Below are 20,114 nucleotides of genomic sequence, written 5' to 3'. Positions count from 1 at the left end.
GTATTGACACGTTTTTTTAAATTGAGAAACGAGCTTAAAGTTTTCTTTACTGACTATAATTTTCACTTGTCTGACCGCTTGCATGATGACAAATTTCTCACACGACTGGCCTATCTGGGTGTTTTTTTCACGCCTGAATTATCTGAATCTAGGATTACAGGGACTCTCCTCAACTATATTCAATGTGCGGGACAACATTTAAGCTATGATTAAGAAGTTGGAACTCTTCTCTGTCTACATTAACATGGACAACAAACAAGTCTTTCCACCATTGTATGATGTTTTTTTGTTTGCAAATGAACTCAAGCTTACGGACAATGTCAAATGTGATATAGCGAAGCACCTGAGTGACATGGGTATGCAATTACACAGGTACTTTCCCAAAACATATGACACAAACACCTGGATTTGTTATCCCTTTCATGCCCTGCCTCCAGTCCACTTACCAATATCTGAACAAGAGAGCCTCATCGAAATTGCAACAATCGGTTCTGTGAAAATGGAATTTAATCAGAAGCCATTGCCAGATTTCTGCATTGGGCTGCGCTCAGAGTATCCTGCCTTGGCAAATCGCTCTGTTAAGACACTGATGCCCTTTGCAACCATGTACCGATGTGAGAGTGGATTCTCGGCCCTCACTAGCATGAAAACTAAATACAGGCACAGACTGTGTGTGGAAAATGATTTAAGACTAAGACTCTCTCCAATACAAACCAACATTGCAGAGTTATGTGCATCCTTTCAAGCACACCCTTCTCATTAACCTGTGGTGAGTTATTCACCATTTTTGATGAACAAACAAGGTTTTATATGTAAGATGGTTAAATAAAGAGAAAAATTATAGATTATTATTATATTATTATTTGTGCCCTGGTCCTATAAGAGCTCTTTGTCACTTCCCACGAGCCGGGTTGTGACTAAAACTCACACTCATTCTTATGTTTAATAAATGTATCATATAGTGTCTGTGTGGCAAGCTTACAATGATGGCAAAAAACTACATTTGAGAGTGCGCTGACCCTGGTGCTAGTGGGGGTCCGCAACTGGAGGTTGAATGTTTGAAGGGGTACGGGACTATAACAAGTTTGGGAACCACTGCTTTAGAGAATTTGGCAGTACGTCCACCCGGCCTCACAACTGCGACCATGTGTAACCATGCCAGTCCAGGACCTCCACATCTGGCTTCTTCAGCTGCAGGATTGTCTGAGACCAGCCACCCGGACAGCTGATGAAACTGTGGGTTTGCACAACTGAAGAATTTCTGCACAAACGGTCAGAACCGATCTCAGGGAAGCTCATCTGTGTGCTCATTGTCCTCACCAGGGTCTTGACCTGACTGCAGTTCAGCGTCGTAACCAACTTCAGTGGGAAAATGCTCACCTTTGATGGCCACTGACACGCTGGAGAAGTGTGCTCTTCAAGGATGAATCCCGATTTCAACTGTACCAGAAGCTAAAAAGCTAAACAGTTTTTGAGTTGTGGACAACATTAAAACAATGTATTTTATCCATCGTGTGGGTGAGTGGTTTTCTGATGTTAACATTGTGAACAGAGAGACCCATGGTGGCGTTGTTGTTATGGTATGGGCAGGCATAAGCTACGGACAACGAACACACTTGCATTTTGTCGATTGCAATTTGAATGCACAGAGATACCATTACGAGATCCTGAGGCCCACTGTCGTGCCATTCATCCGCCCGCCATCACCTCATGTTTCAGCATGATAATGCACGGCCCACATGAAAAATGTCCCAGATCTTCAATGGCCTGCATACTCACCAGACATGTTACCAATTGAGCATGTTTGGGATGCTCTGGATCAGCATGTATAACAGCTTGTTCCAGTTCCCTCCAATATCCAGCAACTTTGCATAGCCATTGAAGAGGAGTGGCAACGTTCCACAGGCCACAATCAACATCCTGATCAACTCTATTTTAGTCAATGCCACTCCGACATTGCCCAATCTAATATTTATGTATTTCTTCTTTTACTTTTAGATTTGTGTGTATTGTTGTGAATCGTTTTTAGATACTACTGCACTGTCAGATACTAGTGCATTGTTGGAGCTAGGAACACAAGCATTTTGCTACACCTGCAATAACATCTGCTGAATATGTGTATGTGACCAATAAAATTTTATTTGATTTTAGGAGATCTGTTGTGCTGCATGAGGCAAATGGCGGTCACACCAGATACTGATTGGTTTTCTGATTTTTTTTAAGGTATCTGTGATCAACAGATGAATATCTGTATTCCCAGTCATGTTAAATACAGACATTAGGGCTTAATTAATGTATTTCAATTGACTAAATTCCTTATATGAGCTGTACCTCAGTAAAATCGTTGAAATTGATGCATGTTGTGTTTATATTTTTGTTCAGTGTAATTAATAGACCAATAAGAAAGTAAGTTCCAAACCTCTCTGCCAATAACAGATAACTTTCTGCATTCCCCTCCCCACTCAAATCACTCCCAGACAGTCTTAGCTAAATTCTTGCTTGAGAAATTGCTTTTTGCTAAGAAGCAATTTTTGTTTGTTTTTAATTGAAAACAATCACAGTAAGGTACCCAGAGATTATTTGATATTGAGATAAAAAAAAAATATTTTGATTAGAATGAGATGTCAACCCCTTTGACCCGCCCCTGAAACAAACAAACAAACAAACAGAAATAGTGTTTTATGTAAACCAGAGAATATCAATGGATTTATATAACGGCTGTCTAGAAAGATGGGGGGATGAGTGGGGGGTGAGGGGGGTGAGATGGGGTTGGCAAACGTCTCAGGGCCCAGAGGAGGAGGGGGGAGAGGGGGGCACAGCTGGTAGACCTGTGAAGCAGAGCTAGGAAATGATCCAAGTCTCTACTATACCCTCTTCAACTCCTCTCCTCTTTCTTAATTTCTTCCACGTGTTCTTTATTCTAACAATTTAAACACTTTGCCCACAGTAAGGATTGGTGAACTTTAGAGAGAAGTCATAGATGTGACACCGTGGCCCTCCATCCCATCAACCCACAGCAAAACACAAACAAGAAGTGATTACAGTCGAAAGCCATAATTATGAGTAGTCAAAATGAGGTACAGCACACTGTTTTGATACATTTTTATTTGTGGGATTCTTGTGTTTTGTGATGTCGTTTCAAAATTGGACTATATTCTCATTGTTAGACATGCCGTCTGTGAACGTACTTGTCATATTTTGATTGCTGACCACGGAAGAAGAAAATACAGTATGTGCCTCGTCAGCAGTAGTTGCATTAGTTGCCATGTTTAGATTGGTTAAGGAACTGTACCTTCTTCAAACACAATGCCCTCAAATAAAGAAAGCCCACATCATCATCATAATTTGACCAAACCTTGTTCTTTTCTGCGTCCTTTTCTTCATTCATCAACGCTACAATTAAAAGCACAATCTGCAATTTCAACATTGAATGTACTGATCAAGAGGAAGTATTCCCTTCCAGATAATCCTTTGTGTTGGCGAAGTCACGATTTGAATGGCAAATCCCCGACAGGGAGGTTTCATTTGCTCTTACCAATCAAACATATTTTGTTCTTCAGCTGTTGAGGCTCATTAGTAGCCTGTGGATGTGGGACCTCATCTCCCATTCAGCATTGTGGAGCCACTAACCTTTCTCAATGCCCCTGGAGTAGCAACTATCTCATTTGTATACAAGCCATGTCAATTTCAATGTTCAAGGGCGGCTAAATGCAATTTCTGTTGAGGTGAGCTTTAAAACAAAGGAAGTGGAAGTGTCTTTGACTTAGTTTCCCTGATAAGTGTTTGGGATTTGTTTTACTTGTTTTTCTGATAGGCATATTGTATCCTGATTAGGGTTGCACAATTCTGGTAACTTTCCCAAGATTCCAAGGTTTTCCAGAAATCCTGTTTGGAAGATTACCACAGGAAATCAGGAATCTTCCATCCAGGGTTTTGGGGCAAACAGACATTTTTGCAACCCTAACCCTGATCTGATTGAGTTGATGGTGTTGTAAGAGTTCAGTGTTTGCTTTGGGGTTTTGGCTAATGTCCTCTAGTTTCATCATCCTTTTCTCCTGTAACGGTTGTCGTCGGTGGAAGAAGGAGAGGACCAAAGCACAGCGTGGTTAGTGTTCATGATGATGTTTTTTTAAATTCAACTCAGAACACTAAACAAAACAATAAACGAATGTGAACAAACGAAACAGTTCCGTGTGGCGAACAAACACTGACACGGAAGACAAACACCCACAAACCAAAAGACAAAACAGGCTACCTAAATATGGTTCCCAATCAGAGACAATGACAAACACCTGCCTCTGATAGAGAACCATATTAGGCCAAACGACAAACCCAACATAGAAACACAAAACATAGATAACCCACCCAACTCACGCCCTGACCACACTAAAACAAAGAAAATACAAAAGAACTATGGTCAGAACGTGACATCTCCTTTTACCAAACGTTTGATGGATTTTTATTCAAACCCCTGTTTGATTATCAGAATAATTAGTTTCACCTTAATCAGGAGTAAAAATGTGAGAAACAAATACAATAGGATGACGAATGGGCCACACAAGCGTGATCATCTCAAAAGCCGGAAAACTCAATGTCAAAAAGTTGAAGACCCTGGCAGAAGCTGAACGATTACGTGTCATACACAAGTGATGATGATCAGAGTGCCTGAGGAGGAACAGAAAAGGATGAGAGAGGGAGGTGTGTAGAGGTGGTTGAGAAGGCATGATGACAACTCCCTGAACTGAGATTCTGAGAGGAGTGAGTGAGAGCCCCCATTGATAACCGGGGGGATGAAAAGAGGGATAGAGGAGGGATGAAGGGGGATAAAGAGAAAGGGATGAGAGAGGGAGGCGTGTAGAGGCGGTGGAGAGTGCAGAATGAGTGATGGGAACCCCCAGTTCTGAGAGGTACGAGCGATCCTTCCCTTGTACCCGGGGGGGGGGGGGTGATGATGGGTGGAGGGGTGAAGGGAGGGGATGGGGTGTCATGATGGATCACCGCATCCCTCTAAGCTCCTCATCATGCACAGGGTCCAACCTAACAGAGATGTGTTTTTGACAGCTATATGCCATGTGGCCCATTCCCTACCCAATGAATCATCAACAGGCGGCACAATGCAGATTGAGGGACATAATTCAGCCGGAGGCTTTGGATCTCCAGAGTCAGACCCTGTTAGGAGAAAATGAGGTGCCGGGACAAGGTGTGACAGTGGTGGCTGATAAGTGTCCAGAATGCTAAAGGGGGTATGGGATTGTTCTGGATTTACAGAAAGTGAATAGAACTTCATCTGGGGACAGATCATTTGATTCCAAGCTATAAATGTAACCCTGTAGAGAGAACCAGGAAACTGTGAAAAGTGTTAATTTAACAGTTGCAAGTGAGGATGATATAACCACTGAAAAGTGTTCAATTCAACAAGCTCTCAGTGTTGATAGGCATTTGAAGACTCTGTGATGTCATGGCACATTGTGTTGCTGAGTTCGAAAGAACTGCACAGCAACTTGTTACGGCATCTGTATTGCGTTGTAGCAACGAAACAGGTCTTTCATTAGTGTGCAATGCATGGGATCTCAGGTCTGCCTTCCGAGTCGTAATTTGCAAACAGTAGCACTGTCTTTGGGGTCCAGTCCTTTTAAGTCTCTCAAACAGAACACAAGTCCGAGTGAGACTTGGAAACCAGAGCAATGAGAACATGCATCGTAATGATTTTGAATTGCAACTCTCCTGGCTACTGTTTAGATCTAAGTCCTCCCATTGGAACCATTAGAGGTCACACTATATTTTTGGATGTACGATTAAACAATTATAAAACGAGAGATTAAGACAGACACTAAACTCCCCAGTGATTGGCTGTCCTTTATTTTTTCGATCAATACCTCCCTCCATTGACTTTGAAAAGGAAATTAAAGTCAGAAGGAGAGACAAACGGATGTCTTGGAGTGTAGAATTTATTGTAGAGATATGTGACAGTGAATCTGAATGATTTCTGCCCAGAGACTAAACCAAACAGACTGTATTTGAATCCCTCAATCAGAAATAATCCCAAACTTGATCCTGGTGTAGGTGATGCATTTGTTTTCTCCTTAGGTGAAAATTGGACAAATATTCTCTGCCTCGGTGTGTCTGTGTATCTCTTGATTAAATCAAGCCTTACGTTCATGCAGCATAGTTTAATATGAGACGTTCTATAGAAGGTATAATGATCAGCTTTTAATAAGCCAACACCATATGTCATGGGTATGCCTATCATTTACACAGGCACCTCATTTGACCCATCTGGAGGTGACCCGTCTGGATGTGACCCGTCGGGATGTCAACTGTCTGGATGTGACCCATCTGGATGTCACTCGTCTGGAGGTGACTCGTCTGGAGGTGACCCGTCTGGATGTCACCCGTCTGGATGTCAGTCGTCTGGAGATCACCCGTCTGGAGGTGACCCGTCTGGATGTCACCCGTCTGGATGTCAGTCGTCTGGAGATCACCCGTCTGGATGTCACCCGTCTGGATGTCAGTCGTCTGGAGGTCACCCATCTGGAGGTGACCCGTCTGGATGTCACCCGTCTGGATGTCAGTCGTCTGGAGGTGACCCGTCTGGATGTCACCCGTCTGGATGTCAGTCGTCTGGAGGTCACCCGTCTGGAGATGACCCGTCTGGATGTCACCCTGCCATCCTACTACGCATTGACTCAAACTGAGAGGCGTTTAGTGAAACTGACACTGACACTTATCTGAAAACAATGACAGACTGATAAATGGGAAATTGAACTTTCTTCTTCGTAGCTTCTCCCAAACAGAGGTTAAAGGAAAATACCACTCAAAAACTATCTTTTAGTATTTGGGTCCCAAAATGTTTTTCATGCCAGCAATCAAGTTTTCAAGATATAGAACTTTCAAAATACATAAAGTATCACAGTATCGTCATCAACATGATCATCGTTCTGTGACACTTTCTCTATTTTGAAAGTTCAACATGTTGAAGTCTTGACTGCTGACATGCAAAACATGTTGGGATTGTATCAACAGCGGACTAATAAAACAAATACCAATAGTTTTTGTACTTTGCTGTATTTTGTGTATGTACGTGATACCTAGTACTGTATTTACATGATTCAAAATGCATTTCTCAATTTTCAAAGCAGGAGAAGACCAGAGTCATGGTCAGACTGTCTCACTCACGAGGCAGTGCAGTGGGCTAGGGGCAGAAGCGATCATTCCCGGGACAGGACAACACTGCCTGCAACTCAAGCCTGTCAGACCAAATCACATCAGAGCAAAGAGCCAGACTCGTCCTTTCATCTATCAAGGAGCTTTACCAGACTGCCTGTCACCCTCCAATCTTTCACCCTCATCCAGGAGGGCTCATTCTGGCCCTCCATCTTGTGGCAAATGACACCTACATGCTGTTGTTGATGTCTCAATTGGAGTGAGGGAGAACATTTCTCCCTAATGTTTTGTTTTTAGTGTGTGACTGCAGTTGAGACAAGGTCATCGTAAGGTTTTATAGAGGGAATGTATATGAGTGTTCACAGCATAGGTGGCTTTTTCAGCTGCATTTCCCCTGAGATATCAAGGTGTAGGGTTCTGGCCAAGTCAATTCCCACTGGGCACATAATGGTTGAATCAATGTTGTTTCCATGTCATGTCAACAGAATTCCGTTGAACCAACGTGGAATAGACGTTGCATTAACGTCTGTGCCCAGTGGGTTACCTCTCTCTTGGCCAGCTTGTTTGAGTATTTGGTAAGTTGATCTAGTGCCTATCGGCCGGGCTTAGGCCTATAGGCTCAGTGAGCTAACGTGGCCTTGAAAAAATGCCTTTGACCTTTGACCCAGGTTCTTAACCCGGTTTAGCATACTTACAACACTTAAGTAATTTATCTGTTACCTGAATCTTTACATACATCAAATTATTCTGGTCTGGAGATCTTCCACATTATCATCAAACACCCCCTGAACCTAATATTCTCTCCAGACTGTTGTTTTTCCCTCAATCTCATGCCTCTAACTGTTTCTGCTTTAACAACAGAAGACAGACAGCTCAGTATCACTGATCTCAAATCTGTCAGGCCGTTTGTGTTTTTCCTCTTGAAAACTTTGTTGATATGCAAAATGAGGACACCTCCCCGTGGCAAATTATGAATCAACAACAGCACTTTTTGAAGAGTTCCGAAATAGAACTCCCTGTGGTCTCTTGTGTCATTAGCACTTCTTTGTTACCTTGTCAGCTGCCTGCCCCCTGGCTTCCACCATACTTATGAGTGTTTCTGCAAACCGTCAGGCTCTCAGTGTATCTCTGTCCATGACATTACACCAGAACATTTACACAGGAATGTCTAGCCTACAGCTCTCCCGGAAGGTGTCTGTATAGCTACATACTACGCACCATTTAGATTCGATTGAGTCTTGAAATGTGCCTGTGTGCATGGTGATGTCTTCGGGTGAGTCGATGCAGGCAGCTCCACTTCCTCCCTTAATTAAGAAGTGATGAGGAGGGGTGATGAGAGGTATCATCACCACACACCACAACACTCTCCAGGGGATGTTCTGTGTGTAATGTGTGTTGGTAGCACTTTAACGCATTTGTAATGAGTAGGATACATGAAAGGTAGATACATTATAGTCTACATGTAAAAAGGAAATTTGACAAAAGTTTTCAATATCGACTATTGAGTGTATTTGATGAAACCATGCCAGAATGGCTTTTATCAGGGTGGTTATTTTGGGGAAAATAGTAGGGTATGAATTTAGTCATCTTGAACACAGCGAAATAAGTCAACAACTTAGCCAGAGCCATGTTGAACCAGACTGGCTAATATTTGTTTTGCATGATTGCAGTTTAATTGATAGACAGCTGTTTAATCTGCCTGCCTCTAGGTGGAAAGCTGGTGAAATCATCACTTAGAGACCCAACACAGTCAACCTCTTAGGAACTAGGTATGCTGTTGGCTAGACATGGTTCCTCCAAGGACTCTTAATGACTTTTCAATCAATTCCTATCCATGGGTATGTTCAGCTGGAAGTAAATGTTATGGTACCATCTGAACTTGACCAATAAGAAATGCTCCTTTTTGTTTTGCTATGGTGTGCCCTACTGAACACAACCCAGGTCTACACACATCCACCATCATTCACCTCCCATGATAGATTGCTTTTGGATGACTGATACAGAGTTATTTGGGTTTTCGGACATTTATTGATTTCTTGTTTGAAGTCTTTTGATTATTTGTGTGCTTGTTTGACATTTTACTGCACTGTTAGGAGCTAGTAACACAAGCATATCGCTGCACCCGCAATACTCTGCTAAACTGTGTACGCGACCAATAAACTTGGTTTGATTTGACGATACGTCACAATGAACTCATCGTATTAAATTGAAAAGACACACCTTGTTCGGTGCAAATGTACCTTCATTGGTCTCTTTCTCTCTCTCTCTCTCTCTCTCTCTCTCTCTCTCTCTCTCTCTCTCTCTCTCTCTCTCTCTCTTTCTCTCTCTTTCTCTCTTTCTCTCTCTCTCTCTTTCTCTCTCTCTCTCTCTCTCTCTCTCTCTCTCTCTCTCTCTCTCTCTCTCTCTCTCTCTCTCTCTCTCTCTCTCTCTTTCCTCCTCTTTAAACACACATCCATCTATCATCCTCTTTAGCCACTGACAGCCCCTGAGACATATGGGGGCCGTTGTAGAAAGGGAATAAGAGGACCGTACTGCAACAGCGTCTGGGAATATAGATGGACCACAGCATTCACCTAAAATTAATAGGCCCCTCAGTAGAGGTCTAATGAGTACCGTAATCTTATTCAGTTACTACAGATGACAACATATATCTGAGAAGTTAAGAGCTTCAGCTGAAGTCCATTTGTGTACATTATGGAGTAATGTACACGTTTTCACAGCACCAGCAAAACACTAGTCATAATCTCATGCACACTGAGTGTACAAAACATTAGGAACACCTTCCTAATATTGAGTTGCACACTGTTTTGCCCTCAGAACAACAGCCTCAATTCATCTGGGCATGGACTCTACAAGGTATTGAAAGCATTCCACAAGGATTTTTTAATTTTTTATTTCTTTCACCTTTATTTAACCAGGTAGGCTAGTTGAGAACAAGTTCTCATTTGCAACTGCGACCTGGCCAAGATAAAGCATAGTAAAACATGGGATGCTGGCCCATGTTGACTCCAATGCTTCCTACGCTTCCCCCAGTTGTGTCAAGTTGGCTGGATGTCCTTTGGGAGGTGGACCATTCTTGATACACACGGGAAAATGTTGAGCGTGATAAACCCAGCAGCATTGCAGTTCTTGGCACACTCAAACCGGTGTGCCTGGCATCTACTACCATATCCAGTTCAAACCACTAAAATCTTTTGTTTTTCCCATTCACCCTCTGAATAGCACACATACACAATCCATGTTTCAATTGTCTCAAGGCTTTCATCTCCTTCCCTTCATCTACACTGTTTGGAGTGAATTTAACAAGTGACATCAATAAGGGATCATAGCTTTCACCTGGATTCAACTAGTCAGTCTATGTCATGGAAAGAGCAGGTGTTTTTAATGTTTTGTACACTCAGTGTAGACTGTATCATGTATATTGTACTGTATCTCCCTCACTTGGACCAGTAGGGAGGCCACCTCAGAACAGAGAAAAACATCAGATGAGAGAAAACAGGCATATGTGACTCACGGGTTTGTAATGTTTGAATTTATGTGTGAAAAAGCCCCTATGCCCCCATATAGAAAATATACTACAGTTGTTATGGTATAAATACTATAGTATTCACTTTAGTGTTTTTGCAGACGTTACTGTAGAATTCACTCAAGTCTGTAAAAACATACTGTAGTATTTACTGTAGTACTTTAATATTTCCTGTAGTATACGGTAGTATACTGTACTATTTACAGGTAACTAGGTAGGACTCCCATCTGAACAGATAGTTCAAAGCTTCTGCTCTTTTCTATAACTGGTAGGGAACACAATATATGGTCTGTACTTGGCATGTAGGTTTCTTACTTGCACAAATTGCATAATGGGTGAGGGGAATGGGCAGGGTAAATGCTAATTAAATACTGTAGTATTTACTATAGTTTTAAAAAAAAATGTGTTTTTGCTGACATCATTACTGTAGTATTTACTACAGTGTTTTTTTGTGGATAATGCTGTAGTATTTGCTATAGTATTCTACAGTATACTACAACATTCTATAGTAAGTATTACACATAATCGAGGGATACTACAGTGTGTAATATTGTTTTCTACAGTATACTACATTTTACTATATAATTCTATAGTAAGTACTGTAGTATTCTATAGTAAAATGTATAATTTTTTTCACGTGAGCCTCTGTGAGTCAATTTATGAGTGCCAATAACCCTTAACTTTACACCGACCTTAAACCTTTACCACATTCCTAACCCCAACCCTAAGCTACAAACGAAATCTAAACAAACCTGCAGCGTCAGGTAGTAGAATGGACAGATTATTATCACCATCTTTCAGTGGTGGAAAAAGTACCCAGTTGTCATATTTGAGTAAAAGTATAGATACCACCTTAATAGAAAGTTACTCAAGTAGAAGTGGAAGTCACCCAGTAAAATACTTCTTGAGTAAAAGTCTAAAAGTGTTTCCGAAGAACACCATCCACGCAATCCGAAGAACACGCAATCCGAAGAACACCATCCCAACCGTGAAGCATGGGGGTGGCAGCATCATGTTGTGAGGGTGCTTTGCTACAGGAGGGTCTGGTGCACTTCACAAAATAGATGGCATCATGAGGATGGACAATTATGTGGATATATTGAAGCAACGTCTCAAGACATCAGTTAGGAAGTTAAAGCTTGGTCGCAAATGGGTCTTCCAAATGGACAATGACCCCAAGCATACTTCCAAAGTTGTGGCAAAATGGCTTAAGGACAACAAAGTCAAGGTATTGGAATGGCCATCACAAAGCCCTGACCTCAATCCTATAGAAGATTTGTGGGCAGAACTGAAAAAGCATGTGCGAGCAAGGAGGCCTACAAACCTGACTCCGTTACACCAGCTCTGTCAGGAGGAATGGGCCAAAATTCACCCAACTTTTTGTGGGAAGCTTGTGGAAGGCTACCCGAAACGTTTGACCCAAGTTAAACAATTTAAAGGCAATGCTACCAAATACTAATTGAGTGTATGTAAACTTCTGACCCACTGGGAATGTGAGGAAATAAATAAAAGCTGAAATAAATAATTCTCTCTACTATTATTCTGACATTTCACCTTCTTAAAATAAAGTGGTGATCCTAACTGACCTAAGACAGGGATTTTTTTCTAGGATTAAATGTCAGGAATTGTGAAAAACTGAGTTTAAATGTATTTGGCTAAGGTGTATGTAAACTTCCGACTTTAACTGTATATTAAACAAAGCAGATGACACCATTTTCTTGTTTTTGAAATGTAAGGATAGCCAGGTGCACACCCCAACTGTAACGGCTTTCTTCCTGGGATGAAGGAGAGGACCACAATGCAGCGCAGTTAGTGTTCAACATGTTTAATTACACAATAAACGATGAACATTAACAAATAACAAAATAACAAACGTGAACGCCGAGACAGTCCTATCTGGTGCAGAACACAAACACAGAGACAGGAAACAACCACCCACAATCCCCAACACAAAACAAGCCACCTATATATGATTCTCAATCAGGGACAACGATTGACAGCTGTCTCTGATTGAGAACCATATTAGGCTGAACACAGAAACAGACGAACTAGACACACAACATAGAATACCCACCCCAACTCACGCCCTGACCAACTAAACACATACAAAACAACAGAAAACAGGTCAGGAACGTGACACCAACACTCAGACATGATGACCAGGGATGTTGTCTTGATCAGTGTGTGAGTTGGACAATTTTCCTTTCAAAACGTAATGAGTACTGTTGGATGTCATGGAAAATGTAGGGAGTAAAAACTACCTTATTTTCTTTAGGAATGTAATGAAGTAAAAGTTGCCCAAAATGTAAATAGTGAAGTAAATTACAGATACCCCCAAACTACATAGGTATTACTTTAAAGTATTTTTACTTAAGTACTTTACACCACTGCCTTCTTTGTCAAATAGCCACTAACCTTGTGGAGATTGAGCAAATAAAGATCCTCACCATAAACTAGCCCTAAATCTGTGCACTTCTTTTGAAGTGAAGCCGTAAGGAAAACATAAAATGTTTGAAGGAAAATCACACATTTCAGTCTTGACTGATGATAGTATGTATAAGTGAGGAGCACCTTCACGAGTGCTAGTATTAGATGGCAGGTTGTCACTTTAACCTGCAGCGTTGCTCCATAAGACTCAGCCATGCTGTGGTCCCGTGTTGTTCAGTAGGTAGAACATAGTGCTTGTAACGCCATGGTTGTGGGTTAATTTTCCACGGCGGACCAGTACGAAAATGTATGCAGTCCTTACCTACGGTAACTCGCACTGTAATGTAAAAAAAAATTAAACATCCAATGAGAAATACTGTAAAATAACATTTATTGGTACATCAGGAAAAAATATAATGCACTGTTGGCCTAGTGACATAAAATAAAACACAACTCTGGACTCTGAATGTACCGAACACATGGGTTATATGATTCTATCTCTGTGCATTTGATCTTAGCAACATTTAGGATATTTCTCAACGTAAGGTGTCCTATTGAGTAAAACAAACTTCTGAATCAAGTAATCTTACCACATTCAATCAAACGACCTCAACTGCTATATAGCCTATTTATCCTATATATTATTGGTAGTCAGAAGAACATTACAAGCACCCTGCTCTTCAAAGGAAATGAGAGAGCGAAATTAAAGATGAAGTTCTATTTGGACCGCATTCGGAGGCAGAGTCATGGGTAGCCTAAAACATGTCAGGCTATTTAATCTGGATACAAAATGAATCCAGAGAAGGTGCTGTACTTGTTGTTGTTGCCTCCGTGTGCTTTGCCACCGTCCAGTTTGACATAAATCTCATCTCCGGAGTCCAGGTGTAGAACCACGCTGTTACCTGCGTAATCGTAGTTCTGGTCTGCGTCCTGTGCAATAGCACTTGCCCGAACCTGTGTAATGGAAGGGAAACACAAAATAAGTATAATCCTCATGAATTTGATATTTTATAGTTGTTTGATTTCGTATCTGATTCGTCTCTTGTGCTCTTATGGTCAGACAAATTCCTCCACTACCACTTTGTAGATTACATCATATTGTGTCACTTTGGACATTTCGTCAGTTATGGTCAGACAAATTCCTCCACTACCACTTTGTAGAATAGGTTATATTATGTCACTTTGGACACCACAGAAGTGGGAACGAGGGCTTAAGACGCTAAACGATCAAGCATTTCTTTACCGTGGTAATATAATGTATAGACTACCCGATTTAACTGAGTTTACCATTGCTAAGCATATGCTAAGGGACTTAAATGTCCTACCATAAAGCCGAAAAGTGCACTAGACAAAATTATATAAAGTGAGTGCATAACATTTGTGCGTGTAGTATACGTTTTTCTCCATACCCTTTGGGGTTTTGCATGCATTTATAGTATGTTATAGACATGAATTGTTTTTAAATGAATGAGAATACAATATTTTCGTATATGCTAATTGAATTAAATAATGTTTACCTGTCCGTTTTTGCACAAGTCTGCCCACATGCTTGTCCCGTCGCCTCCTCGCATTAACACGTGGTATGTGAAAAAATAAATTCCGGACACTTGGCAAGTGAACTTGCCATTGGTTGGGTCGTATTGATTTCCCAAGTTTGTGACAACATCGTCGAATTTTAGCACCTCATATCCTTCGTGTGGGTTCTTCAAACCGACATAGAACGCAACCTTTGTTTCACTGAGTGCAGTGTTAACCTCGTCCGTGTCCGTTTCGGTCTTTGCAGTCCCTGATGTTACCGCGGGGTAAACATCTTTCCCGGAATCACCCCTGTCTCCGGGTGGTCCTCTTGGGCCGGGAGGTCCTGGTTCTCCCGGTGGACCTCTTGGTCCCGGTTTCCCAGGTCGCCCTAATTCACCTTTGGAGCCTTGCGCCATTGGTGGCGGCGGGATAGCATTCATGTCCTGCATGAGCTCCATGGCCGTGACGCTGGCGGGTTTCGAACTGTATGGATCACAGATCATTCGACAAGTGCCCATCATCTCATAGTGAGCCGAAGTCTTGGTACTTTGCACAAGCAGCGGTATTGCTATGATAAGGGCCAACACCATGACGATGCCAATCACAGCGGCCACAAGTCGCTTCCTCTGGAATATCCGAGAAGCAAGCGATAGAAAGTCTGCTGAGCTTGGAGGAGTAATAGTGGAATGTTTGCGTGCGTAATTAGAAGGAAAAAAACTGACACCATATATATTTTCTTCCTCAATGCAACTATTCTATTTTGTTTTGTCCATAAGCCTTAGGCAGTCGTGCCAGAGCAGACAGACGAAGGGTATGAATCTTGGCATGGATGGGCGCTCGCTGGTTCTCAGCACGGATTTGGAGCGCTCCTATTCTATTCCAGTCCTACGGGGGTCGCTGACGTAACACATGCGGAGTAAAGCCTTTTGCAATTTGGATTAAGATCGAAACAATAATTGGGCAATCTTTATGTATGAATTACTAATCCTCATATTACAGCAAGGAGGATATGGAATTAGAAAGCATTAAACACTTTGATCCCGCCATTTATATTTTGAAACACGCAACCCATGTGGTTGTACAGAACATGTCCCCATATAATTAAATAGAACAGAACAGCCATTATTTGCTGAACCGAAAAGCTCTGTGTGCGGGGCAGGAGCTGTCCTTTCAGCACCTCTCCCAATCATTAGGACGCTGAAAATCAACATGAATCAAAACATTTAGCCTATGATCAATGCACTTTTAATGGAACTTAAACAACTTAGTAATTTTGCTGTAGACCTCTCCAATATTTGTTTTATTAAATATTAGTTCGTCACCTCCCCTTTGTAACAAATGGCATACCCCACACTATCCATGTCAACATACATTTACATTCACACATTCTTGTATTCTGTCTTCAATCTCTAACAAAGTGACGGTTTCATGTCTGAAACAAATCGTTTAATCCTTTTGTTCCAGAGCTGGGGTTTAACATCTCACACCCTGTCTCAGCAGCTAAGCAGTCAGCTCAAATGTATTCCCGGTCATTCCTTGTTATTGAGTCTGTCATTATCGGCTACCAATAGATACTGGTAATGCAGACAGACTAAATATTTTCTATGCACGTTCCCATATACTTAAATATAACAGAATAGTAAATGAATGTGTTGCTGTGAGTGTTCCCTTGAACCCTTTTTTGTCTTGTTGGCTAGGCCGCTACTAGTGGAACATTTGCGGGAAACATTTAGAAACAATCCATCGAGACTAATGTGAGTGACCAAAACTTTACTATAAAATTGTTGATTGGTTTTCAATTATAAACAAACACAAGGAAGTTGCCAAATATTTGACTCAAATGATCAACCCATCCCATGTCAATAGTGCAGTGTGAATACTTGCATTATGACTCAAAGTTGTGTTACTACATTTACATAATGAGTTCCAAGAATCTCTGTGAGTTCCAATATGACAATTAGTATTGTGACGTTTTCTAGCCTGTAAATAACACCGAGCAATCAATGTTTGTTTATTAGTGGCAACGACTTGTTTCTAGAGACTACTACTTGGATCACTCTCTGAAACCGTTAAGGTGTGTTGTTCCGAATGTTGGAGACCTTACCGGAAACTGTACCCGAGATGATGGATGGTGCAGTGCGTCTGTGTTGAAGATTGACTAACCATGGATCCAGCAACTATGGATCCATATGATCTGAGTAATCAAACACTTCACTGTGGATCAGGGCGGTAGCAAGTAGCCTATTAGCTCTGGTCCAGGGCGGTAGTGTGCGTACCTCCACGGACCAATTAGCAAGTACCCAGTGATTTTTGCTGTTGTTGATTTCACTTTGAATTCAACTTGGTTGACAACTTAAGCAAAATGAATTAAAAACTAGATGTTGAAATGATATCTGTGACCAGTGGGCTACTTAAGCAATAGGCCCTGAGGGGGTGTGGTATATTGCCAATATACCACAGCTAAAGGCTGCTCTTAACATGATGCAACATGGAGTGCCTGGATACAGGCCGTGGTATATTGGCCATATAACACAAACCCCTGAGGTGCCTTATTGATATTATAAACTGGTTACCAATGTAATTAGAGCAGTAAAATACATGATTTGTCATTGTTTTTTAGGGTCCACCTCTCTGTAAAAAGAATAAGAGAAGAAGCTTGATCCTCTCATTTCCATAAAGGAATGGTAATAAAATGATTAAACCAAGTCCTAACACAGGTGTGAAATGCTTACCCCAATGGCCATATTTTTAATTCCAGTGGAAATATCCATAATCATCGCCCTTGTAAAACCCATCCGCATCAGCCTTAACAACATAATCAACATGGAGACAGTCAAATGAGAACAACTTTAAAGAGTAAAACCTGTTATCAAAGCAAAATAGCTCTAAGGTACAGTTTAAATTGAATGAGAGGATCAAGCTTCTGCTCTTATTCTTTTTACAGAGAGGTGGACCCTAAAAAACAATGAGTACGTCTATGAGTATGCGTACAAGTATGAGAATGAGAACGACTACTACAACCACAAGGATCAACCTGGTCAAGGGGCCAACTGGGAAAAAGAGGCTGGTTCTTCTCAGATTGTTGATGATCCTGCCCATCTCCCCCTCCCCCCCCCTACTTCCTCTGATCTCCCTCAGCAGAGCCCACAGGAGCAGCCTGGAGTCCTCGCAGCATTCCCTGGTCCTCTTGCAAAGTAAGTACTTTGTTCGTTAACACAGCAATGACATCTGCACAGCTACACTGTCCACCAGATACATTCATGTTGGAATTTGGAGTGCTATGATTACAGTGAAGTTGATTGAGATATTGGACTAACGTAATGGTGTTTCAGATTACCTGAATTACCCAGAGTACCTAGATTGTGTTCAGATCTGAAATGTAAAGACTGTTTTGTATCCACGGCGTGAAGCCTCCTTCAACCCATTCTAAACAACCTGGTGTGTTTCCTCTGCTGTAGCGTTGGGACGCTTAAGGAGATGATTGAGGTTGCATGGCAGAAGTGTCAGGAGTACCAATCTATGTTCTTCATGTGGTACTTTGTTACCCTGTTGTGCACACAGAGTAGGGCACAGGTACATTTCTTCTTTGGATGAGAGAGCATGAGTTAGGATGGATGATGAGGGAGAGGATGATTATTATGGTTTGCATTTTCATAAGTAAGCAAACAGGTCTGTTTTAGGCCTTGCGTCAATTACATTGTAATTGATTTGCGTTGTTTCTGGACTAACCTTCTGTTTTTATATTGCTACATATAGCCCATCTTTCCTCCAGTGAAACCAATTGTGCTCGAGCGTCCCATCTCTCCACCAGTTGAGCCCATCGTGGATGAACTGCCCATCTTTCCACCAGTGAAGCCCATCGTGGTTGAGCTGCCCATCTTTCCACCAGAGAAGCACGTCATGTTTGAGCTGCCGATCGCTCCAGTGGAAGCTGAGTCACGTCAGAGATTTGAGGTAGGCTACTCACTCCAAGCTGTCCCTTTTAATTTGTAAATCATGGTCCTAGTTTAACTGCAATCAGAAATTCACACATTTACAAATATATTTTTTTAAAACGTTTGCTTACTTAGTAAATCTTTTCTTGACTCTTATTTTCTTAAAACTTCATTGTTGGTTAAGGGCTTGTGAGTATGAATTTTCCCGATAAGGTCTACACTTGTGTATTCAGATCATGTGACGAATACAATTTGATTTATTTTGATTTGTTTATGTCTTTTCCCAGTATATCCTACAACCGCGGAAAGATAAACCACTGAAGGGTCTGACACAGCGACAAAAAAAGAAAGAAAGACATGGAAACTTCAGTTCCACAGGCCAGAACTACTCTTCCTCCTCCCTCCCTATCGGATTATTTCCTTCCACCACAGGGATGCCAAGGGGCACAGGATTGTTTTGATTCACCTCCACCACAGGGTTGCCAAATGGCCCAAAATGGAGTTAACCCATATTCAATGAGAGCAGGTGATTATGCTTTAGCTAGCTCACATTTCACAGAGAGATAGAGCGATTTCACCTAGTCATTTACCTTATATAACGCTGATTTCCATTAGTAACAGGTGCTCCAATGAGCAAATATCCAGGTTATCCATGTACAACTACCAAAGCTGGGCCTGGAATATCAGACGCTGCCCTGGCTCACATGCTCATACCTCTTTCACCGATGTTGGTGCCGGAAGGTAAATGCCCGTTTGAACAGTAAATATCCTCTCTACTCTTGTAACAAGCCTGATTGGGCTGTTGAGCAAAATAATGTTCACCATTGACTATTCTAAATCCTAACTGGGTACAGGCTTCAATCAAAACATTTTTGGTAGCACATGATTTATGTTTAGTTTAACAATTTATTAAGCCTCTCCTGAATTGTGTTCAGATGATGGTGGATGGGTCTCTGCTGGGGATCACATGTCCACCTCTGGGACTCCCTTCTACATGGGTTGACTCTTCCACTGGACCTTTTAAGCCCTTTAAAAGGTACTACATGACTTAATCCAGCTCACCTTTTTGACACAACAATCCAAATGAATCTATTTCAGTAAATGTAATTCCAGAGGTTGATATACTGTAAGTGCACCTTTTCAACAGTAAAGTATGTTTGTGGTAAGGGATGTCACAAACTTTCTCTCTCTCCCATAAGCTATTTTGCCCGAAGAAAAGGACGCAGTGGAGCATAGCATTTTTATTTTTTTAAATAAACTCAAGCATACCCCACTTGGTCTTAAAATACTTATAATAAAATCCAATGAGACCAAGTTTGCTTATTCCTGTTATTTATTCCTTGTAACTACAGTAGATTTTAACCTAGCAATCCCACACTATCAGTCCATTGGATACCAAATATACCAAAATGATGTGTGAAACAGTAGCCAGTTTAAATGTATGTATTGCTGTGACATTGGTAGGTTTTTCTAAGAGGAATAAACCCACACAAATAAGGTGATGGACCTGTGGGCTATGTAATCAAGATTACATTGCCCACATA

The 20,114-nt window shown here is 41.4% G+C and overlaps 1 protein-coding gene across 1 annotated transcript; it reads right to left on the bottom strand.

Annotated features, from left to right (window-relative positions):
- Positions 1 to 13,491: 13,491 nt before the first annotated feature.
- LOC129840561 (complement C1q-like protein 2) lies at positions 13,492 to 15,509 on the bottom strand. Its single transcript, XM_055908526.1, has 2 exons — positions 14,635 to 15,509; positions 13,492 to 14,071 (listed from the first exon to the last, which is right to left on the bottom strand). Exons 1-2 carry the CDS (start codon positions 15,223 to 15,225, stop codon positions 13,892 to 13,894), a joined length of 771 nt encoding a protein of 256 aa, XP_055764501.1. The 5' UTR covers positions 15,226 to 15,509; the 3' UTR covers positions 13,492 to 13,891.
- Positions 15,510 to 20,114: the final 4,605 nt, after the last annotated feature.

This window comes from Salvelinus fontinalis, chromosome 41 (genome assembly GCF_029448725.1).
Source record: "Salvelinus fontinalis isolate EN_2023a chromosome 41, ASM2944872v1, whole genome shotgun sequence".
Taxonomy (NCBI): Eukaryota; Metazoa; Chordata; class Actinopteri; order Salmoniformes; family Salmonidae; genus Salvelinus; species Salvelinus fontinalis.
This window is presented reverse-complemented; position numbering and strand designations above follow the sequence as displayed.